The following is a 23,939-nucleotide window of genomic DNA, read 5'->3' as shown; positions in this document are numbered from 1 at the left end:
AATGTGTTCACATAAAGTTGAATATAGCACTGTCTCATAATTGCTTACATTTCTTTCAATCTGTGGTTTTATTTTTAAATTCTCAATGTTACCCATTGGTTATTTCTTAAAAATTGTGATAGACTGGTATGTAACTCAGGGGCCCTGGGTTTTCCGGTACACACTGAAAAAGTGCCCACTTGTAACTGTTGCACCTTGAGTTGTTTCAAAAAGTTCCTGGAAGAAGCTCAGCCCCAGAAAAATAGAAAACAGTTGGATCCAGAGATGGTTGAGTAGGAGATGAACTTTGGCGAACTCTCATTGTTATCATCTTAAAAACCCGGCCCAGGAAGGAGTTTATTCTCCATTTTCTATACATGTGACATATGTAGAAACATAATCTGCCACTGCGCCTGTGCGGCCAGGACTCTCTCTCTACACACAGTGATTCAGCTGACCAGCCCAAGACATATTCGGTTTTCACGCCTGTTTGTAGGGGCACTGCTTTGGGGCACTACCTCGGGTGTCCTCCTTACTTGTTGCAAGTAATAAAATCCCCTTGTTAAATCCTCCTTGGTTATGGGCATTGGAGGCTCACCTGGCAACAACCAAATGCACCTATTGTGTGAGTAGCAGCTAGAGTTTTGTCCCCATTATTGGGGGCATTTTAAAGAATTAAAGAATTATCTCGTTTTTATTTATGAAATAAATGACTTTGTTCTCTAATTCATTACATTGATTTCTGTTTCTATGTTTACTGATCCTTTTGTCCTATGTTTATTTTACTAGAGTTAATTTTTTTCCTTTTTTTTTTTTTTTTTTTTTGAGTCAGAGTCTTGCTCTGTCGCCCAGGCTGCAGTGCAGTGGCGCGATCTTGGCTCACTGCAAGCTTTGCCTCCTGGGTTCACGCCATTCTCCTGCCTCAGCCTCCCGAGTAGCTGGGACTACAGATGCCTGCCACCATGCCTGGCTAATTTTTTGTATTTTTACTAGAGATGGAGTTTCACCGTGTTAGCCAGGATAGTCTCGATCTCCTGACATCGTGATCTGCCCGCCTTGGCCTTCCAAAGTGCTGGGATTACAAGCGTGAGCCACTGTGCCCGGCCATTTCTTATTTATTAAAACACGTAAAGTTGTATATTTTCCTCTGCATCTGGCATTAGCCCTATTCCTTAACTTTTACTATGTAGTATTATCATCATGATTAAGTGCTTAACATGTCAGTTCAATTTCGATTTTGTTATTAATTAGGGGACCTGCAATTTTATAAAAACTGTGACTAAGCTGTCTTTTTGTCATCATTTTGTAGTTTTATTGCTTCTAGTCAAAGCTACCATTTCTCAAATAAATTGAGATTTTTCTTTGTGGAATCGTTTTTAAATTTTTTTTTTTTTTTTTTTTTGCAAATTTTAAAAAATTTTGTTGAGAATGCTTTTCTATATAGTCTTAATTTTGCATGTAGATGTAGTCAGGGAATACTTTTTTTGTCTGCCTGGATTTTCTGTCACAGCTGTTCATACTTTCATAACTTCAGTTAAGTTATGTGCATTATTGGTCCTACATGTATCAAGTTTAATTGATATATGCAATGTTCAAAAAGATTACGTTGAGATTTGGCATTAAAACAGAAGACTTTTAGGTGCTTTGGAAGGCGTAGAACAGAGCAGTAGAGTGCAGATTTCATATTGATGAAGCAAATATTCATTTGTAAGAAGGACCACAACTTCCTATTTCCCTTCAAAGCAACAGTCAAGGTCCTAAAGAAACAAAGATATGCCAAAGCAGATTAAACTTTATTACTAAATTATATGCAAAAGGATTAGCTGTCATAGCTGAGCTATGCAACTGAAGGCAGGAGAAAATGCCAAATCCCTAGGAATCGCTGAAAAACTTCATCTGTGCTTGCTGAGAAAAGTGCATTCTACCCTTTCAATTCTGAATATAAGTACCCTTGTTACAGTTACTTTGGCTGTGGAACAGATTACCCCAAAACTTAGTGTCATATAAAATCCATTTATTATGCTCCAAGATTCTGTGGATCAAGAATTTGGACAGGATACAATGGAGATAGCTTGTCTCTCGTCCATGATACCGGGGCTTTAGTTGTAAAACTCCAAGGCTGGGGACTGGAATCATCTGAAGACTTGCTCACTCGCCTGTCAGGCAGTTGATGCCAGCTGTTGGCTGAGACCTCAGCTGCAACTAATGGGCAGAATACCTACATGTGGCCTCTCCATGTTGTGTGCTCTCTTCATGGTGGCAAGCACACTGAGAGAGCCAGACCTATATCTTTTGTGTGTGTGTGTGATTTAGCCTTGAAAATGGTATAATATTACTTTCATTAATCTTTATTGGTTGTAGTTACAAGCTCATCGATACAAAGGGAGAAAAGATGGACTCCATGTTTTCATGATATGTGTTAATGTTCTGACACAGCATGTGACACTAGAAATCTTTCTGTTGCCGTTTTGGGGATGGGGAAAGTTACTACAATTCTCAACAAAAGCTAGACAAGTATAGAGATATCCCACTCCCTCTCAGTAATCTACAGGTCTTGCCCTATTCCATCTATTTTTTCTTCCCTTCCCCTTCCCTTCCCCTTCCCTTCCCCTTCCCTTCCCCTTCCCTTCCCCTTCCCTTCCCCTTCCTTCCTTCCTTCCTTCCTTCCTTCCTTCCTTCCTTCCTTCCTTCCTTCCTTCCTTCCTTCCTTCTCTCTCTCTCTCTCTTTTCTTTCTTTCTTTCTTTCTTTCTCTTTCTTTCTTCCTTCCTTCCTTCCTTCCTCCCTCCCCTTCCTTCCTTCCTCTTTCTTTCTTTCTCTTCCTTCCTTCCTTCCTTCCTCTCTCCCTCTCTCCCTCCCTTCCTCCCTTCCTCCCTTCCTCCCTTCCTCGCTTCCTCGCTTCCTCTCTTCCTCTCTTCCTCTCTTTCTCTCTTTCTCTCTTTCTCTCTTTCTCTCTTTCTTTCTTTCTTTCTTCTTTCCTTTCTTTTGATAGGGTCTCATTCTATCACCCAGTCTGGAGTGCAGTGGTCCCATCTCAGCTCACTGCAACCTCTGCCTCTTGGCTCCAAAGGATTCTCCCACCACATCCTCCCAAGTAGCTGGGACTACAGGTGCGTGCCACCATGCTCGGCTAATTTTTTTTTTTTGGTAGGGATGGGGTTTCACCATGTTGGCCAGGCTGGTTTCAAACTTCTGACCTCAAGTGATCTGCCCCTGCTCGGCCGCCCACAGTGCTGGGATTATAGGTGTGAGCCATCATGCCTGGGCTACTTTTCCTTTTTGTAATAGAATATTTCAAATGTGTGAAAGTAGTCCAGGTGCAGTGGCTCACGCCTGTAATCCCAGCACTTTGGGAGGCCGAGGTGGGCAGATCATTCCAGGAGATAGAGACCATCCTGGCCTACATGGTGAAACCCTGGCTCTACTAAAACACAAAACATTAGCCAAGTGTGGTGGCAGGTGCCTGTAGTCCCAGCTACTCGGGAGGCTGAGGCAGGTGAATTGCTTGAACCCGGGAGACGGAGGTTGCAATGAGCCGAGATCGTGCCACTGCGCTCCAACCTGGCAATAGAGTGAGACTCTGTCTCAAAATAAAATAAAATAAAATAAAATAAGTAATATAATCAACCCCATGGTATCTATCAGCCAATTTAATTATCCATTATCAACTGATAGTCAAGTCCATTTATACCCACACTGATTTCCCCCAGCCATCCAGTTTATTTTGAAGCAAATCTTAAGATAATATATATTTCATCTCTAAGTATTTTAATATGTACCTATAAAAGAAAATCTTTTAAAATAACATAGCTATAGTACCATATCCACCTAAAAGCATTAATAGTAATTCCATAACATCATCAGTCAGTATCTACATTTGCCCAATTGCCTTATAAGTTTGTTTTTTTCTTCTTCTTCTTCTTTTTTTTAAGTTTGTTTATTTGAATTGGTATCCAAATATGATGAGTACATTGCAACTGAGTGGCATGTTTCTTGCCTTTAAAAAAATCTTTTAAAAAAATCTTAAAAAACAAAAAATAGAGACAGCGTCCCACTACGTTGCCCAGGCTAGTCTTCAATACCTGGGTGCAAGTGAGCTTCCCGCCTTGGCCTCCCAAAATGTTGAACTTACAGGTGTCAGCCACCATGCCCTGCCTCTTAAGTCTTTTTTTGTCTTTAAGGTTTTTTTTTTCTTCCATTTTTATTTTAAGTTGAGGGGCACATGTGCAGGATGTGCAGGTTTAGTACATAGGTACATGTTTGCCATGGTGGTTTGCTGCACAGATCATCGCATCACCTAGGTATTAAGCCTGGCATCCATTAGCTATTCTTCCTGATGCTCTTTCTCCCTCCACAACCCTCCATCTGACAGGCCCCCGTGTGTGTGTTGTTCCCTCCCACATGTCCATGTATTTTCATTGAGATAGCTGGTGGGAGAGGGTCCGTGGAAAAACACCAACCAGCCTGCACACTGGGTGGAACTGCTGGTGGGAAGCACTCTAGCAGGGACTCTGGCCTTGCAAGAGTCCCTGTTTCCTCCTTTTCTTCCTTTTTCACCCAGTAAAGCCCTGTCTTATTCAGCATTCAAATTGTCTATGAGCCTGAATTTTCATGGCTGTGGGACAAAGAACCCCGTCTTTAGCTGAACTAGGGAAAAGTCCTGCAACATCATCATTCAGCTCCCACTTATAAGTAAGAACCTGTGGTATTTGGTTTTCTGTTCCTGCCTTAGTTTGCTGAGGATAATGGCTTCTAATTCCATCCATGTCCCTGCAAAGGGTATGATCTCTAGTATTCCATGGTATATATGTACTACATTTTCTTTATCCATTCTATCACTGATAAGCATTTAGGTTGATGTTATGTCTTTGTTACTGTGAAATAGTGCTGTAATGAACATATGCATACATCAATCAATTTATTTGTCCTGTAGAGTTACTCTTAGTCATTATTTTGCTGATTGAAACACTATTTTCTGTAAATTGGTAGGCTGACTTAGAGGGTTGATCAAACTTAATGTAACTTATTTGACAAGACTGTCTCATAGAAAGTACTATGTTTTCCATCAGGAGGTGCATAATTTATTGTCTCTGCTTTGTGAAACTAGAAGCCACTGATGAGCTTGCTTAGGTCTGATGTAGAGCAGACAAGCCCTAAAGTGGGGCTTAGCCTGTGAGGGTTCTTGGCTTTGCTCAGGAAAGAATTCAAGGGTGAGCTGGTGGTAGGGTGGAAGAAAACAGCTTCATTGAAGCAGCAGTGTTAGAGCTTTGGCAGTGTTACAGCTTTGTAACTGCTCCTGAAGAGCAGGGCTACCCCTCAGGCAGTGTGCTGAGTAGCAGTGCAGGGCAGCTCTGCAGTCATATTCATACCTACTTTTTTTGTTGTTTTTGTTTTTTGGTTTTGTTTTTGAGACAGAGCCTCACTCTGTCACCCAGGCTGGAGTGCAGTCGTGCCATCTCGGCTCACTGCAACCTCTGCCTCATGGGTTCAAGTGATTCTCCTTCCTCAGCCTCCCAAGTAGCTGGGATTACAGTTGCCCACTACCACACCCAGCTAATTTTTGTATTTTTGATAGAGACAGAATTTCACCATGTTGGCCAGGCTGGTCTCAAACTCCTGACCTCAAGCAGTCCACCCACCTCAGCCTTCCAAAGTGCTGGAATTACAGCCATGAGCCACTGAGCCTAGCCTTCATACCTACTTTTAATTACATATAGATTAAGGGGTGGTTTATGCAGAAATTTCCAGGAAAAGGGTAGTAATTTCTGGGTTGTCAGCTCATTGCCATGGAAAAGGGCAGTAATGCCAGGGTGTTGCCATGGCAATGGTAAACTGACATGGCACATTGGTGGGTGTGTCTTATGGAAGGTTGCTTCCACCTCATCCCTGTTTTAGCTAGTACTCAATTCGGTCCAGTGTCCAGGCTTTACGTCTGGAATCGAGTCCCACCTCCTATCTCGGATCCACTGATTCATTAGGGGTGGCAATGAAGACATTATAATTCTGTCATTCCTTCTTCATTTATTAGCTGAAATAATTCTATAAAGAAAAATATCACCTATACTCTATTGTGCAGAATAGGCAAGATAAATACTTGACTCCCTTTATCACTTTTCAAAATAATGTGAGTTGGTTCTTTAATGTCCCCCGAAGTGATGAATGAGTGTTGTTTCTAGGTATCATTATGAACAAATGAATTTAAATAGATTTTAGATGTTTCAATCCATTGCCATCATTATTCATTTTGGTGCTTGATCGTTCCAGCTTTAGCCGGTGGGAGCCTATTTGAGTTGGCTCCTTCATCCCTTGGTCATGACTCTAATTTCCTGACACCATCCTTCCTATCGGGTATGATAAGATATTTTAAGATCGTCTTGTACATTTCTTCCCCACACCTGGAATTTTACATTTTCCAAATTGCTGGTCCCTTTTTAGTACAAGAGGACTTCCGGTTTTTGCTTTAAAAATAATTGTTTTGAGAAGAGAGGGTTAATATCTAAATTTAACTTTTAAAATATTTTTGTCAAATTAATCAATGCACGTGTATTGAAAGTTAAAATTCTGGCTGGGCACAGTGGCTCACACCTGTAATCCCAGCACTTTGGGAACCGAGGCGGGCAGATCATGAGGCCAAGAGATCAAGACCATCCTGGCTAAAATGGTGAAACCTCGTCTCTACTAAAAATACAAAAATTAGCTGGACGTGGTAGTGGGGGCCATAGTCCCAGCTACTCGGGAGGCTGAGGCAGGAGAATCGCTTGAACCTGGGAGGCGAAGGTTGCAGTGAGCCAAGATCATGCCACGGCACTCCAGCCTGGGCAACAGAGAGAGGCTCTTTCAAAAAAAAATAAATAAATAAAAATTAAAATGGTTCTGAAGAGCAGTTCAACCACTTTTAATGATTTCAACTGTTTTGATAATTACCATTGTTATGACTCTAGATAAATTGCTGTTGCTTAATTTACATATTTCACACATTATCTATGGATGTGCTATGGTAGATGATGATTTAGATCATCAGTGTCACTTTCTCATGGTTCCTCCTCACTCCTCTCAGTAGAGTCATTTTTTGTCAGAACAGAATTGTAAAAGTCTGCTTGGGTGTTTCTAGTATTTGCAAGGTTCTACTCATTTGGAACTCATGATTTCTGTCACCATTCTTAGAAGTTCATTCCACACACTTATGTGTGCCAATGGTAATATGCCTTTCTTTCTATCCTTCTTATTAGCAACACTCTAGTCTTAGCTATTCAACTTACTAGTCAAAGAAGTATTTAGGAGGTGGAGGTGGGCGGATCACTGGAGGTCAGGAGTTCAAGACCAGCCTGACCAACATGGCAAAACGCTGTCTCTACTAAAAATACAAAAATTAGGTGGGCATGGTGGTAAGCCTGTAATCCCAACTACTTGTGAGGCTGAGGCAGGAGAATCACTTGAACCTGGGGGGAGATGGAGATGGCAGTGAGCCAAGATCATGCTACTGCACTTCAGCCTGGGCGACAAAGCAAGACTCCATCTCAAAAAAAAAAAAAAAAAGTATTTGAAACCCATAGGGTCACGAGCAGAATCCTGTGGAGTACTTCAGAGACCTGCTTTCACCTTGACATTAGTTCATTACTGTTAGCACTCTCCAACTGCCACTATCAAGTCCACATTTTTATTTTTCCATCTAGTTCATGAGAACATCATGTGAGACTGTAAAATGTCTTCCGAAAATCAAAATACATCAAGGTCTTACAATTCAATTAAAACAAAAGTACATCATTTTTTAAGTTTATTATAATTTCAATTATATTTATTACCATTTCCAGTACAAAGAACTCCTTAAATTTGGAAATTGACTATGGAGTTCATTTCCTAGACACATTATAACTCTAACATGCAGTTTATAAGCATAACTTGTGTCATTTATTTAATATATACACCAAAAGTAAAAAATATATATGTATTTGGCCGGGCGCAGTGGCTCACGCCTGTGATCTCAGCATTTTGGGAGGCTGAGGTGAGAGGATCACTTGAGGTCAGGAGTTTGAGACCAGCCTGGCCAACATGGTGAAACCCTGTCTCTACTAAAAGACAAAAGTTAACTGGGTGTGGTGGTGTGAGCCTGTAATCCCAATTACTTGGAGGTTGAGGCAGGAGAATCATTTGAACCTGGGAGGCAGAGGTTGTACTGAGACGAGATGGCACCACTGTACTCCAGCCTGGGTGACAAAGCAAGACTCCATCTCAAAATAAACAAACAAATAAATAAACATATAAATAAATACTCTATGATTCTGCCAATTCCTCTGATCGCAAACATTCCTCTTTTAGGAAAGTAGACCATAAAGGCTGTTTCTGCCAATGCAAGGCGTCTGGGATCCTGGTACTCCTCTAACCCTTGTAATATATATATATAAATGGCTAAATTGGCTCTTTTTAAGGATATCTTCTGCCAATATTAGATTTTTATTTTTCTTGCAACTCTTGGCAATTTTTGATTATGCTCAATTTAGAATCTAATTTAGTTATGCAGAAACATTGATGTAAACAAATATACTGACCTTTTTTAAATAAGAAAATATACTGTTCTATTGAGTTGGGGTTATATTTTAAGATACTTTCACCAACAGTGGATCCTTTTGTGCGGTGCCTAGCAAACTATTTGGCCTGATCCTCCTGGAGAAATCTGTGAGCTCAGGAAGTTGTGAAGTGGGTTGTATGAGAGTTATAGTTCCACTCTGTGACTGGGGAGGGGCGTATTCCTCAGTATAAAGCTCACTCTTAAATGTAAAGAGTAAAACCATGCTTTTACCAGCCTCAAATCATCAACCCAGGGTTACACTTCCACTCTCTTTAGCAGAAAACTAACAATGCGTGATTTTGAATTAATTCTCTGGAGGGTTGAGCTTTAATTTAATTTTTAAAATACTACTTGAAGTATGCCAGGACACTAGAGGAAGTCTTATGATCTTATGGGTTATCGTGTGGTAAATATGCTGATTATAGTAAGCACTGTCCTATACTTTTTTTTTTTTTTTGAGACGGAGTCTCGTTCTGTCACCCAGGCTGGAGTGCAGTGGCGCGATCTCGGCTCACTGCAAGCTCCACCTCCCAGGTTCACGCCATTCTCCTGCCTCAGCCTCATGAGTAACTGGGAGTACGGGCGCCCGCCACCATGCCCGGCTATTTTTTTTTTTTTTTTTTTTTTTTTTTTTGGTATTTTTTAATAGAGATGGGGTTTCACCGTGTTAGCCAGAATGGTCTCAATCTGCTGACCTCGTGATCCGCCAGCCTCGGCCTCCCAAAGTGCTGGGATTGCAGGCGTGAACCAACGCATCCAGCCTGTCCTATACCTTAATACTTGGGCATTGTCACTTACCAACTTTAGTCCAATTTTAGTATTTGGTCCTTTTCTGAGATAAAGGTGAGATAAAATGATATGGATTACAGAATGATTAAATCTTAATCCAGAAAAGAAAAATGTTGTGAATTGAAAGAGAAGCTACATAATAGTGATGATACCAATGACACTATCAGTGGTTTGTAAAGGTCAAGTTCTGCAAATTGTTTGTAAGACTTGTTTATTTTTCCTTTCCTTTTTTTTTTTTTTTTTGTTTTGGAGACAGAGTTTCACTCTTGTCGCCTAGGCTGGAATGCAATGGTGCAATCTCGGCTCACTGCAACCTCCACCTCCTGGGTTCAAGCGATTCTCCTGCCTCGGCCTTCCAAATAGCTGGGATTACAAGCATGCGCCACCACACCCAGGTAATTATTCGTATTTTTAGTAGAGACTGGGTTTCACTATCTTGGCCAGGCTGGTCTCGAACTCCTGACCGCAAGTGATCTGCCCGACTCAGCCTCCCAAAGTGCTGGGATTACAGACATGAGCCAGGGCTCCTGGCCCCTGTAAGACATGTTTCTGAACTTAACCATTATGCTGTGTTTTTAAGGAATTGTTACAGTGGCTGGGATTTAAATTAATAGAGTTAAGAGTTAAGTTCAAATATTTTACTGTACTCCAAAGTAAATTACTCACGTTCCATGATAACAATTTAAGCATTAAATATTCCTCCTTCTACTTTTTATATAAGAAATTATTATTAAAGGAGAAAAAAAGATTAAGGAATTTTCCTTTAATTACTGCATGAAACTTGAAAGCACCTGTGATCATTACTTTTAGCTCAAATTGCATACCAAACAGGTGTGAATCAACACTAATGAACAACTCAGGTACTATCTGTACTCTTAATACAAAAAGAGCATTAACATCAAGAAGAAATGCTCAATGCAGGTAATTCTAGAATTATCAAAATGATCATTAGGTGGATACTAAAAATAATTTTTTTTTCTATAGTAGCACAGTGCTAATAACCTATAGTCCCTCTGTGAAATGCTTCTGTATTTTAATTTAAAAAATTTTTTTGGGACAGCGTCTCACTCTGTCGTCCAGGCTGGAGTGCAGTAGCCCCATCTAGGCTCACTGCAACCTCTGCCTCCCAGGTTCAAGTGATTCCCCTGCCTCAGCCTCCCAAGTAGCTGTAATTACAGGCGTGTGCCACCACATCCAGCTAATTTTTGTATTTTTAGTAGAGACGGTGAACATCCAGCTAATTTTTGTATTTTTAGTAGAGACGGAGGTTCACCATGTTGGCCAGGCTCATCTCAAACTCCTGACCTCAAGTGATCCACCCACCTCGGCCTCCTGAAATGCTGGGATTATAGGCATGAGCCACCACACCCGGCTCTATAATTTAAATTTAGAATAAATAAAGAAAATGTGGAATCTTTGCCATTAAAATAGAATTATTATAGAATCATAAAGCATGATAAAATAGGCAAACACTCATATCTTTCTCTTTTATATGTCAGTGATGTTTATTTTTACATGATAGAATGAATTTTTTTTATAATCCACAGCAAAACTATTTTAAACTATGTAACCAAGGAAGTGTATACATCTAAGTTAAATATTTTTTTTTCTGATATCAAAGGTAATACATACCCATGAATAAAACATTTAGAGGGAAAAAAAACAGAGAAATATTTTTAGAAAGAAAATAGGTGGCTCATGCCTGTGATCCCAGTGCTTTGGAAAGCTGAGTTTGGAGGATCACTTGAGGCCTGGAGTTTGAGACCAGCCAGGGCAACATAATGAGATCCTGTCTTTAAAAAAAAAATTAACAAAATATTAGCCTGGTGTGGTGGCCTGTGCTTGCAGTCCTAGCTACTTGGGAGGCTGAGGTGGGAGGATTGTTTGAGCCCAAGAGGTTGAGGGTACAGTGAGCCATGATTGTGCCCCTGCACTCTAGCCTGGTCAATGGAGCAAGATCTTGTCTCAAAAACAAATAAACCCAGAACATAATCACCACATATAGTAGTACCACACTTAGAGATCACCACTATTAAATTAAGTTTTAAGGGCAATACAATGCAAATGAGTAATTTCTCTTTTTTTTTTTTCTTTCTTTCTTTCTTTTTTTATTTGAGGGACAGGATCTGGTTCTGTTGCCCAGGCTGGAGTGTAGTGACATGATCACGGCTCACTGCAGCCTCGACCTCCTTGGCTGAAGTGATCCTCCCACCTCAGCCTCCCAAGTAGCTGGGACTACAGGCACATCCCGGCACGTGCCAGCACTCCTGGCTAATACTTTTTTTTTTTGTAGAGATAGGGCCTTACTATGTTGCCCAGGGTAGTCTTGAACTCCTGGGCTCAAGTGATTTCCCGCCTCAGCCTCCCAAAGTGTTAGAATTGCAGGCATGAGCCACCATGCCTGGCTGATCAATTTCTTGTTTTTTTTTTTTTTTTTTTTTTTTTTTTTTTTTTTTTTTTTTTTGAGACAGGGTTTTACTCTGTTGCCCAGGCTGGAGTGTGGTGGTGTGAACACAGCTCACAGCAGCCTTGACCTCCTGGGCTCAAGTGGTCCTTCTGCCTTGGCCTCCCAAGTAGCTGGGACCACAGGCATTCACCATCATGCTCAGCTAATTTCAATTTTTGTAATTTTGTAGAGACAGGGTTCTCATCATGTTGCCCAGGCTGGTCTTAAAATACTGGGCTCAAGCAATCCCCCTGCTTCAGCCTCCCAGAATGTTGGGATTACAGGCGTGAGCCACCGTGTCTGGCCATTTTCGGCTCTTAAAGCAAATGAGATTTCATCCAACCTTCTTGTTTGGCAAATTAACAAATTTCCTATTGAGGACAGTTCATCAATATTAAGGAGAGAGTGAGTCTTTATAATTCTAATTTCTGCTTCCTGGATGAGAAATGAGAAATAGGAAAATATATAACTAATCTACCTCCAGCTTGGTACAGTGTAATATTTTATAGGACATCTTCTAGGGTATGATTGTTTGAAATTTCCTCTATTTCCACCATTTTCATGAAGACTATTCCGTTAATTAATAGTTCTCATTATTTGAAAGGTACAGAATCTCTGAAAATCAATTTAATGGACTCTGTTTATAACCTTAATTGCTTTTGTTGCCCTTATCTGGATTTCCTTCAGTTTATTTGAATTTTTGCAAGGTAAACCACTGAAGGTGCATGAAAAAAAGTAATTATGCCTCCTTTCCTCCATCCAGCTTTCCTTTGTACATAGCCAGAAGTTGCATTTCTTCCTTTCTGTCTCCTTAACAGGAGACACTTTAATAGGAATTCCTATGTTTTTGTTCTTGTTATTGTTAAATAGGGTCCCTACCAGACCTCTGACACTCCAGGCTCCTCTCATCTATTATATTTCAGTATTTCTGATTGTTCTTCCCTTTCCCCTCAGAGACAGTAGATGTCTTCATTCTCTCTTCTCTCAGTCTCGCTGTCTCTCTCTCATTCTCTCTCTCTCTCTCTCTCCAGTTTTTTTACCCACATTTCTGTTGCTATGTTGTCCTCACAGTTCCCAACACTTCCAGCAGTGCGGGCAGGATTTCTGTACCAGGCTGGCACAAAAAACCCAAGAAGAAAGGTGGTCACTGGGCCAGCCTTATTAGAGAGCTGTGGTCAGGATGGCCTGTGGCCAGTCTGGTCCTAGCAACCAGCCATCAAACTATTGTTTGTGGCACAGAATCTCTTTAACAAGTTGTTCTTTGCACAAGGAAATACACCAACTGCAAGGGGACTTGCTATTGGAAACAGATTTTGCTATAGTGGTGACAGGGATGATAGTCAAAATATAGAACTGAATCCATCAAAGCACTGGAATTTAATCCAGCTATAGTGCTGGGGGCAGGATCCTGGAGGCTCCCTGCTTATCCAGATGTTAACACTATGCTTGCTAGATCATGGGAATTTTTGGGGAATTCTAGTGAGGAATAAGGGTAGATGTCAGGGAGGGCATAAGAGAGGGTTGGGCAGATACTTTTAAATCAATCAATTTCATAGTATTTTAGTATTTTAATAAACAGAGGCCGGGTGTGGTGGCTCAGCACTTTGGGAGGCCTAGGAGAGTGTATCACCTGAGGTCAGGAGCTTGAGACCAGCCTGGCCAACATGGTGAAACCTCTTCTCTACTAAAAATACAAAAATTAGCCAGCTGTGGTGGCACAGCCTGTAGTTCCAGTTACTCAGGAGGCTGAAAGCAGGAGAATCTCTTGAACCTGGGAGGTGGAGGTTGCAGTGAGCCAAGATCACTCCGCTGTACTCCAGCCTGGGCAACAGAACGAGACTCCATCTCAAATAACCAAACCAAACCAAAACAAACAACAACGACAACAAACTTGTTCAGCTGAATTTTGCATACCAGGTCAATGTCAGCCTTTTGGGCCATAAGTTTGTCCTCACTCCTTTTCTGTCTTCTGATTCTCCTTGAGACCAAAACACACATATCTAAGTAAATATCCCCATTTTACAGAAGAGGAAATTGAGCTCCAGAGAGGACAAGTCATTAGGGGCCAGCTGGAGCTGAGATGTAAAGCCAGAACTAACTGACCCCAAAGACAATGCTGCTGAGACTAAAATTATTACACAACAGTATTCATTAATGTTCTTTAACATTTGCTAAGGACTCTTGAAGATATTTTTTAGTTCTTATGGCAACCTTGTGAAGTAATGTGGGTATTATTATCAATCTCTTTTTACCCTAAGATAATAGATACAGGTTTGGGAAACCCAAGGTTTAGAGAAGTAACTTCTTCAGAGATACTAAAATAATAAACAAAAGATGGAAGAGCTATGTGGTAGAATATATGGACTCACATATGGTCAGAACTTCTGATTTGGGAACCTCTTCTCTGCCACCACACTATGCCACCCTGAAGTCTGTAACTGTACATTTCTTAGAGTACCGTCTCAACAATGCCTGCTTTTCTCTGCAAAGATGACTGTAAGAATTCGTGACCAGTGGTTAGACATTTAGAGTTGTTCCTCCTGGCACTGGGTTGGCACTCAGCCAATTACATTCTTCCACAAGATTCTCCTTAAAACCAAAGGCAAAAAAAGAAACAAAAAATGGCAAGCAACTGATGGTCACTTAACTGGGATTTGAGGATATTTGTGGCCATGTGATAACCACACTACTTAGAGTAACACTAGCTAGATGTAACTGACTAGATGTAGCTACATTAGCTAAAGTAACACAAATTAGATGCAATAACCACATTACCTAGAGTAAAACTCCAACTTCAACTCTAAAATCCATGTGTTTTAGGAACCATTCATGTAAGTTTGGAACTTCTTTTCTGGGAGTAATTAATATTTCGACCTTGTATCAAATGCTTTATTTATATACAAACAAGTGAAGTCTTTGATATTTCCTTTATCCAATATTCTAGACTGAGTGTAAATGTCACTTCTTCCTTGAAACACTCTTTACCTGCCCTAGGCAGAACTAGCCAGACCCTCTTCTGTGACTAAAGCACTTTATACGTACCTTAACTATAGTCCACCTAAATTGTGCTGCTATTATTTGTATTTCAGATTGACCTAGGAGGACTCTGACCTAGTAATCTTTTTCTCCCCATTAACTACATTATGTTTGACACATAGTAGCTATCCAAGAAGCAATCGTTGACTTATTAACTAATGTATACACACACTAAGAATATAAAATTCATGTTGACATAGTTTGGAAAGAAATTAGGTGTTGCCATTTTTAGTGGTGGGAGTGAGGGTAACATTTGGTCTTTAGTGATACCATTTTTAGTGGAGGAAACTAGGAAACTGTTATCTGTGGTAACATTTGGTCTATCTTGGAACTTTATATTTTTGGTTAAGCAAATATGGGGAATGAAGGCTTAATAGCTCTCATATTTTATTATAACATTTACAAATCTGTTTATTGCATTATTTCACATGCAATTTCAAGAAAGAGTCCCTGATGTAAAAGCAGTATTCAGCAACTTAATTTAAATGATGATGATTTAAATAATTTAAAATGATGATGTCGTTCTGTATATATTAACATGGAAAGACATCTATGATACATTGTTAAGTGAATAAAGAGCAAGTTAGGAAGGAGTGACTAAAGTATTAGCTCATTTTTGTAAAAAAAAATCTATGGAGTCTTGGAAAATATTCCAGAAGAATAATATTGGAGTAATAATATTATTTATATCCTCTCCTTGCTTAAATCTTGTATTCTTTGACCAATATCTCCCTAATCCCCACTCCTCCCACATTTCCTTTCTCTATAATGAAAGATTACAGTGTTCCAGGTATGAAACTGTCTTCCCACATTATTTTAATCCCCACAATAACTCCATAAATTCACTTATAATTAATTAATTAATTCCTCATTCAACTTATAATTCTTGTCCCAGGCATTGTGTTAAATGGTAGAGATATAGCAGTGAACCAGAAGGATGCAGTACCCAATGTTTCATCATTATCTTAACTTTACAGATGAAAATTAGTGAGGTTGCCCCATCCACCAGGGGTCTTCCAGTCCAACTTCTGGTTCAACTAAACATACAGACTCACAGGATACCCATGGGCTATGTCGCCACCAGTGTATGAAGACAGGTACGGCATAGTAACCACAGTATGCCAACAGGGCAGCATCTGGACTTTTTTTCTGTGGGAATTCATTGTTTTTTTTTTTTGAGATGGAGTCTTGCTGTGTTGCCCAGTCTGGAGGGCAGTGGTGCAATCTCAGCTCACTACAACCTCCGTCTCCCAGGTTCAAGCAATTCTCCTCCTCAGCCTCTCAAGCAGCTGGAATTACAGGCATGTGCCATGATGCCCAGCTAATTTTTGTATTTTCAGTAGAGATGGGGTTTCACCATGTTGCCCAAGTTGGTCTCGAACTCCTGGCCTCAAGTGATCCACCCACTTCGGCCTCCCAAAGTGCTGGATTACAGGCATGAGCTACTGCACCTGGCCCAGTTTTTTCTGTGGGAGTTCTTACAGCAGAGTTCATACATTCTTCCAGGAACCACCATCTTTGGTCCTTCAGAAGATGGCTTAGATGCAAGGAGATGAGACCCATATTGGGTGGATGCAGGAGCCACCCTCTCTTAAAAGCCTCATTCTCAATGTGACAACTCCATAGGCACAGTGTCCATAAGAAGTACTACCTCCATCTGGTATTTATAGTTCATGATCTTTTCTCCCAATTCAAAGGCAGTTTGCCAATCAGAGGTCATTTCTACCAGAAGCAAGGTTAACTAAAAATATAGTTGGCATTTTATTCCTATCAGATCACCAGGGAAACAGAACTAGAGAGTGAAACAAAGGTCAAATTTTCATGCAGAGGAAGGTGAAAGGGTTTTGTAAAGTAGCTTATTCAATAAACAAATGAAAGAGTAGATTCAGACTTAGGTCTGTCTGACTCCAAGTCTAGCTTCTGAACTTCACTGGATAGTAACAAATGTGATCTCTGGGGGGAAAGCTTTTAGATAACTTTACTTTCTTTTTCATACTTTCTGAATTCTCAGATTTTTTTCCATAATCAGAAAAAAAGGTTTTCATAGTAAAGACTACAGCAACATGAAAATATGCTTTTGCTATAGCATTAAGTGAAAGTAGCCAGAAGCAAAATGATATATGCAATTGCCCCATGATTAGGATGATGTAAAAAGAGAAACACACAAAGAAAGAAGCCAAGCAGAAGTACAAAGCTGTCCTAACAGTAGGTGAATCAAGATGGTTGGCTTGGAAAAAGCTTTTTTCCTCCTGTTTTCCAGATTTTCTATGAAATGGTGATGTTATTCTTGGAATAAAATGGAATACATTTATTAAAATAGAAAAGGAATTACATTTAGCTTATAAAATATTTGAAATGTAAAGATCATGCAAACATATCACCCTAAGATAATATATATATAGTTTCATATTTCTTCATATAGGTGAATACATTTTATATAAAATTTAGCTGTCGGGGGTTCGGAAGTCCCAAATTATCTGAAAACATGTACATGGTCATGGACAATAGAAAGGCGGATTAGAAAGCAGTTCTGTTCCATTCCCAAAAGTCACACATGGAGCTAGAACAATTTGCCCAGGATGGCTTCTGCTGCACTCCTGCCCTGACACCACTGTTTCAGTGCATTACGGTAACCTCCCTAGACTGGGTTCATGCAGCAGAGCTGGAATACTATTGCTCAATTCCTTTCACATGCTGTCTATAGTTATTTCAGGATAGAGCTATTTAAGGTTTCATTTTCCTTCAAAACTCACGTTTTGGGCTTTACATGATCCTTCTTTAGCCAAGGACTCATATAATTGGATAGCTGCTGTTATATTTTGCATGCCAAAATTTCCAAATAGCAAAGCGTCAGCCATTTTCTCCATAGCTTTCAAGTTTCCCATGTCAGCTGCTTTGGCAAAAAGTAGGTAGGCTCTGTTTCAAGAATATGAAGTCAAGTTTGATTTTTAAAAATGAAATTTTCTTCTCCCTCTTCAATACTATTCATACTACTTCTCTCTAACAAGCAGGAACCAATTGTCATACAGTTTAGTGAAGTTCATTACATCGCTAGATCAGATTTTGTTCATTCCTAAAGCAGTCCTAAGGTTATAATTTCAAATATATCTCACAAACAATGAAGCTACTAAAAAGGAGAAATATATAAGATACACCATCTTATCCACTGAGTAAAGTGAAAAACTGAGGAACTTATCCTAAAAAAGGGAACTCTCCCATGGCCACCACCATTATTTATGAATATTTGTTTTATAAAATAAATTCTGAAAAATGTAAGAATAATCAAAATTGGAATATAACCTCTAGGAAGTTGCTATCAGGAGTATGACGATCCCTTCATATCTTAAAATAATTTGCTAAACAGAATATATTCTTCAACACAGCAAAGTCAGACTCTTTGGAAAAACAATAGTGAAACAAAACCTTAATGGCTGGGGCTCTAGATTCTGACTGCCTGGTTCAAATCCTGGTCCCACCACTTACTAGTTGGAGAACTTCAGCCAAGTTATATAACTTCTCTGTGACCCTGTAATCTATGAAATGGGGATAGTATTACAGCACCCACTTCATGGGGTTGCTGTGAAGATTAAATGAGACAATCGTGGGAAGTGCTTGGCATTGTGACTGGTATAGAGTAAGCACTCAGTACATTTAGCTATTATTATTGGGACTGTTGCATTGATTCTAAAGTTTTATAGCATGGTAATTATTCTCCTATAATTAGGTGGTAAGTGGTGTGAACATTTAGTGATTAAAATGATAGCTGCCACAGGATTACCTTACACTGCACTCTTCGAGTCCCAGTCAGAAGTCACCTGGACCTCATTGGTATACGAAGTGATGGAGAGTCTTGCAAGGTCAAAACGTGTAGGCATTTATTTTCACTTTTATAACTTCTTTTTTGAAGGTAGAAAGACCAGAAAGCATTAACTTCTACCTGTGACTTTGGCTCAAATACAGGGAAAAATCCCACAAAAATCTACCATTGCTTCTGACTCAGGAGAATCAGGAGACTCACCTTTCTGTACAGCCTATCCATGCTGAGGCTAAAATAAACTGCTCTTGGGCAGAAGCTGGAGCAGAATAGTCCAGGCAAGAAGGACCTCAGACAGAGAAACATCCAGGTAGGCATTAGTGTCCTGGATGTCAAAACACAGGGTGAGTACTCCAGTGGAACAAAAAGAGGTAGAAAACTGGAGTTCAGGAGATCAAGAAAGAAATTAACCCAGGTCAAAGCAAGATGAAATTCTGGAGGTGGGAAGGCAAACAAGGTAGACGGTCTCAAGGTCACTAAAGGCAAATGTCTGGCACCCAGGGAGAGGCAACAGGAAGAGAGCCTGGCATCAGGATACAGACTCCCTTGTGCCTTTCTGTCACGTGGCTTCCTGCTGCAACTCTATAGCCTACTGGGACAGGAGGAGCACCAGCATGGACCGGGGCACAGAAACCTGAGATAGGCTGCAGGGGCCTCCAGTAGTACACCTAGTATCTCCAGCATTTTATACTCAGTCTCTGGACCTGGAGGGCAGCAACAGGCTGCAAAACAAATCCTTCTAGGTATCTTGCATTGCAAGGGCAGTGTGGGCATATGGGTTCCCTAGGAGAAAAATCCAAGGCGCTATAAGGGATACTAGAAGCAGGATCCAGGGCTGGAGAAAGTTGCTGATAGGTAAGATTAAGATATGGGCTGCAATCCCCAAGAGGAAAAAGGTGGGAGAAGCTGGGCAGCAGGGGCAGATCCCAAAAGACAATTTAGTTAGTTATCTGGATCATTTCTACAGGGTCTGGCATTGGATGCTTAGGTGGGTGATGGGGGAGGAAGGTCTCAATGCTTTTGCAGGGCACATCAAAAACTTGGTATAAAACAATGGCTTATCTTCAAAACTTCTTTGCTGATGGGGATTGATTCTTAATGAAGGGCCACCACTCCAGCTGTCAGTGAGGCTTCCTGACTCACTCAGACAAATTTGTTCTCTCTGACATATGCTTGCTTAATATCTGTACTTTTAACAGCACTAACTTGTTCAGTGATTTTTCCTACTCATACAAAAGAAGAGGCTGAATGAATGAGTGAATGAACGAACGAATTGGTCCAGGATGTGGGTGTGGAGGAGCCAAAAGGATAGTCTTAACCTATCTTACATCTGTCCTGCCAACCCAGGAAGTAGCAAAGCAAAGAGGGGATAGAACAGAGGAATGAGCGGGAATGAAATTCTTCTCCTTTGGTCAGGAGGGTGTGCAGTCATTTTTTTCTCCACCTGCCCTATGCTTAGGCATGGCTGCACAGGTGTAACTTGCTTAAGAAGACAGCAGACCATCCTGATGACACAAGAACTTCACCCAGCTTGCCCGCAAACTCCTGAGATCTCTTTCTATGAGCCCATTAGATTTCAGTTCTCCATTGCTACCAACTCAAAAGGGTCAGGAGGCTGGGTGCGGTGGCTCATGCCTGTCTCTACTAAAAATACAAAAATTAGCTGCATGTGGTGGTGGGCCCCTATAATCTCAGCTACTTGGGAGGCTGAGGCAGGAGAATCACTTGAACCAGGGAGGTGGAGGCTGCAGTGAGCTGAGATTGTGCCACTGCACTCCAGCTTGGGCAGCAGAGTGAGACTCCATCTCAAAAAAAGGTGGCGGGGGGCGGTCAGGAGACTCAGTTCTGGGGCAAGGATGTGGGCAGGGCAGTCTTGGTAAGAATAGCATGAAACTGAATGACACCCAGGTAGGCATGAAGGTTCCCACACTGATGGATGGTCTGCTATTAGGATTGGGTCTTCTCCCTGTTCTTTAGGCCAAAGAGGAAGATCCCTTTCAAGGTTAAGTGGATGGTTACCTGGGACCTTCTCAGAGTGATTTTGTCCCATTGGGCCAAATCCAGGGTTTCCTTGGACTTGATGTAACACACCTAGTGGGCCCCTTATTTGTGTGGGCTCCCATGCTATCGTCGGGGGTCATCTGAAATCTCAGGGACCAGCCTCTGCCTGGCGCTCCACGTCTGTTTCTTCTAGCTAGGCTTGCTGGAGAATGCTCTGTTCTTACTTATTTAGCCAGTGGGCGTGTTAGTGAGGTGAGCTCCTATTAGGCTGGATTGTATTTTTGGGATCTGATTTTACCCCGTCCTCATTATAACAGCCCCCAGGGACATTCAGTGTGAGACATTCAATGTGAGGCTGAATTTTGCTGGGATTGGTTGAACCACTCCCTCACTTCTTGTCTCTTGGGACGAATTACATCATCTTTTTGACTCTATTTCCTTATCTGTAATTTGGGGATAATTATCCATGTCTCACAGTATCACTGTGAGCAATGAATAATTTACACATGTAAAGTACCTAAAACAGTAACGAGCACAAAGCAGGTGCTTGATAAATGAAAGTTGTTGATGTTGTCATAACCAGGATCATAGCTGAGTGCTCCTTATCCTCTGTATTTTTATACTTTTCAAAGGTTTGGGTTTTAAGAACTCATGGACTTTGTTGCTGCCCTGTCTGGGGCTAGCTACCACAGCTCTGGGATGCTTGCCTGTGACTGGTGTGCCTATTCTGTGTGAATACAAGAGATATCTCCTTGTTGGGAGTTCAGGGCCCATACTTTCTTTTCTTTTCTTTCTTTCTTTTTTTTTGAGATGCAATCTGGCTTTGTCACCCAGGGGCTACAGTGTTATGGCATGGTCTTGGCTCACTGCAACCTCTGCCTCCTGGGTTCAAGCAGTTCTCCTCCCTCAACCTCCCGAGTAGTTGGGATTACAGGTGCGCACCACTACGTCTGGCTAATTTTTGTAGAGACAGGGTTTTACCATATTGGCCAGGCTGGTCTCAAACTCCTGACCTCAAGCTATCTGCCAGCCTCGGCCTCCTACAGAGCTGGGATTACAGGTGTGAGCCACCATGCTTGGCCAGGGCCCACACTTTGTATTATTGGTTTAAAATACCCTTGCTTTCTTTGCCCCCATACCTTCAACTTACCAGTTAGTGGACTCAAGATAAAACTAACACACCTGTATTTCCTGGTTACTAAGTGCCAGGCACTATTGTAAGAGCTCGATTGTATTATCCAGGTCACAGAGAGGTTGAGTAACTTATCCAAGTGCACACAGCCAGTAAATGAGAGAGCTAGGATTTGATCCCAAGGCTTTGAGGTGTGACCACAAGTTGTGCCTCTCCACTGGAAGTGTGGGGTGGAGGGAGAAGATATTGCTGCCTCCCCTTTAGACAAGGTAGAAAAGTGATAAGAGAAACAATGAATAGGGAACAAGACCATGTGGTCACAGCTTGGTCACCTCTCAGCTGTCTGTGCTCAACTCACTTTAACATGTTTGAATCTCTGTTTCCAACTTTTTAAAGGGGAAAAATGAAGCTCTTCTTACTGTTCTGGAGATAACATGGAATCACATACATGAAAGTGCTTTGAAAATCATAAGATACTGTACAAACACCCAGGCAGAATAAAGCATTTTAATACAACAAGTTGCTCTAATTCAAATAATGCATTTAATTTCATTTGAATTATCTAATAAATTAAAGCCAAAACAATATTTCCGCATGAATGCTCAGGTCAGTGTCTTCATTCTGAATTTCACTCAATATGGGGACTGCAATCTCACATGCAGTTCTCCTGTTTGTTTATAGTGATAATTTGTGGGATTCTTTCAATTCAATTTGATCCTTTTAAAAACAATAGCTTATGGGCAAATACGCTTACTCATTATCCCAGTGAGCTTTTAATGATAAACTACATTTGGGATTTTTCTTTTTTCATAACCTGGAAATTTAATTTGGCTGAGGTCACTGTATAAAGACTTACTCTTCTTTTTGTTTTTGGCTTTTAGACTGCTGGAGAACCTTGATGCCCATCTTAAAGAGCTGGTCTCCTTCATCTGTAAAATTTTTCTCTGCTTGCTTTTGTACTGTACATGAATAAACAAGAAAAAATAAAAATAATATTACTTTTATGTTCTATATTTTAAAAATAATGTGCTAATATAATTTGTTGGCATATTAGTTTGAGTTTTATTCTACTTATTTTTTTAACCTCTGCATTCGAGATCTGTTAATATTATTCCTTAGCTGAGGAGCGGTGGTAGGTCAGAAGGCAGAAGTTGCCTAAAAACGTATTCCCTGCTGGTTTTTGTGAAAGGATCTGGAAGGTGAAGTAGATAGAGAGATGCTCCTGATGGGAGAAGGGATGCTTTTGGTCTAGGGAAGGGATACAAATTTCTCCAAGCAGAAGGCAGGAGATGCCTGGTATATCAGAGGGGCAGGATCTTAGCCCTGCCTGGCAAAGACTCCCGGCTCTTGGCCCTGTCTGGCAAAGATTCTCTTGTCTGAGCATAGCACAGTAAAACTCAGAGCCACAGGATTCCAAAAAAACATGAGGACGTGGGCAACAGGCATCTCCAAGATAACCAGTGTGAATTGCTTTAAAAATTTTGTTGACTGGGTGTGGTGGCTCACACCTGTAATCCCAACACTTTGGGAGGCCACAGCAGGTGGATCACGAGGTCAGGAGTTCAAGACTAGCCAGACCAGCCTGGCCAGGATGATGAAACTCCATCTCTACTAAAAATACGAAAATTAGCTGGGCGTGGTGGCACGCACCTGTAATCCCAGCTACTCAGGAGGCTGAGGCAGAGAATTGCTTGAACCTGGGACGCGGAGGTTGCAGTGAGCTGAGGTCGCGCCACTGCACTCCAGCCTAGGCGACAGAGCGAGACTCTGTCTCAAAAAAAAAAAAAAAAAAAAAAAAAAATTGTTATTGGCCAGGTGCAGTGGCTCACTCCTGTAATCCCAGCACTTTGGAAGGCCAAGGCAGGCGGATCACTTGAGGTCAGGAGTTTGAGACTAGCCTGGCCAACATAGTGAAACCCTGTCTCTACTAAAAAATATAAAAATTATCTGAGGAGTGACATGCGCATGTAGTCCCAGTTACCTGGAAGGCTGAGATGGGAGAATCCCTCGAACTCAGGAGGCAGAGGTTACAAGTGAGCTGAGATCACGCCACTGCACTCCAGCCTGTGTGATAGAGCGGGACTCCGTCTCAAAAAAAAAAAAAAAAAAGCTTTTTCTACCTAAGGCTTTTCCACCTCCCGGGACCCTTTCTAAGACCTGGGGGAAGGCACAGAGAGA

General features: G+C 41.1%; 1 protein-coding gene across 3 annotated transcripts in view; it reads right to left on the bottom strand.

Annotated features, from left to right (window-relative positions):
• SEL1L2 (SEL1L2 adaptor subunit of ERAD E3 ligase) overlaps positions 1-23,939 on the bottom strand; it is a 158,009-nt gene that overhangs the window by 57,770 nt on the left and 76,300 nt on the right. For 2 of the 3 annotated variants that reach the window (XM_010355255.2, XM_030915182.1), the window contains exons 4-5: positions 22,618-22,720; positions 17,568-17,730 (exon numbers count right to left, since the gene is read on the bottom strand). In XM_010355255.2, the coding sequence (XP_010353557.1) occupies positions 17,568-17,730; positions 22,618-22,720 (266 nt within the window). Of the gene's footprint in view, positions 1-17,567; positions 17,731-22,617; positions 22,721-23,939 lie in introns of those variants that run through there. The other variant, XM_030915183.1, reaches the window with a different exon arrangement.

This window comes from Rhinopithecus roxellana, chromosome 13, assembly GCF_007565055.1.
Source record: "Rhinopithecus roxellana isolate Shanxi Qingling chromosome 13, ASM756505v1, whole genome shotgun sequence".
Classification (NCBI taxonomy): domain Eukaryota; kingdom Metazoa; phylum Chordata; class Mammalia; order Primates; family Cercopithecidae; genus Rhinopithecus; species Rhinopithecus roxellana.
This window is presented reverse-complemented; position numbering and strand designations above follow the sequence as displayed.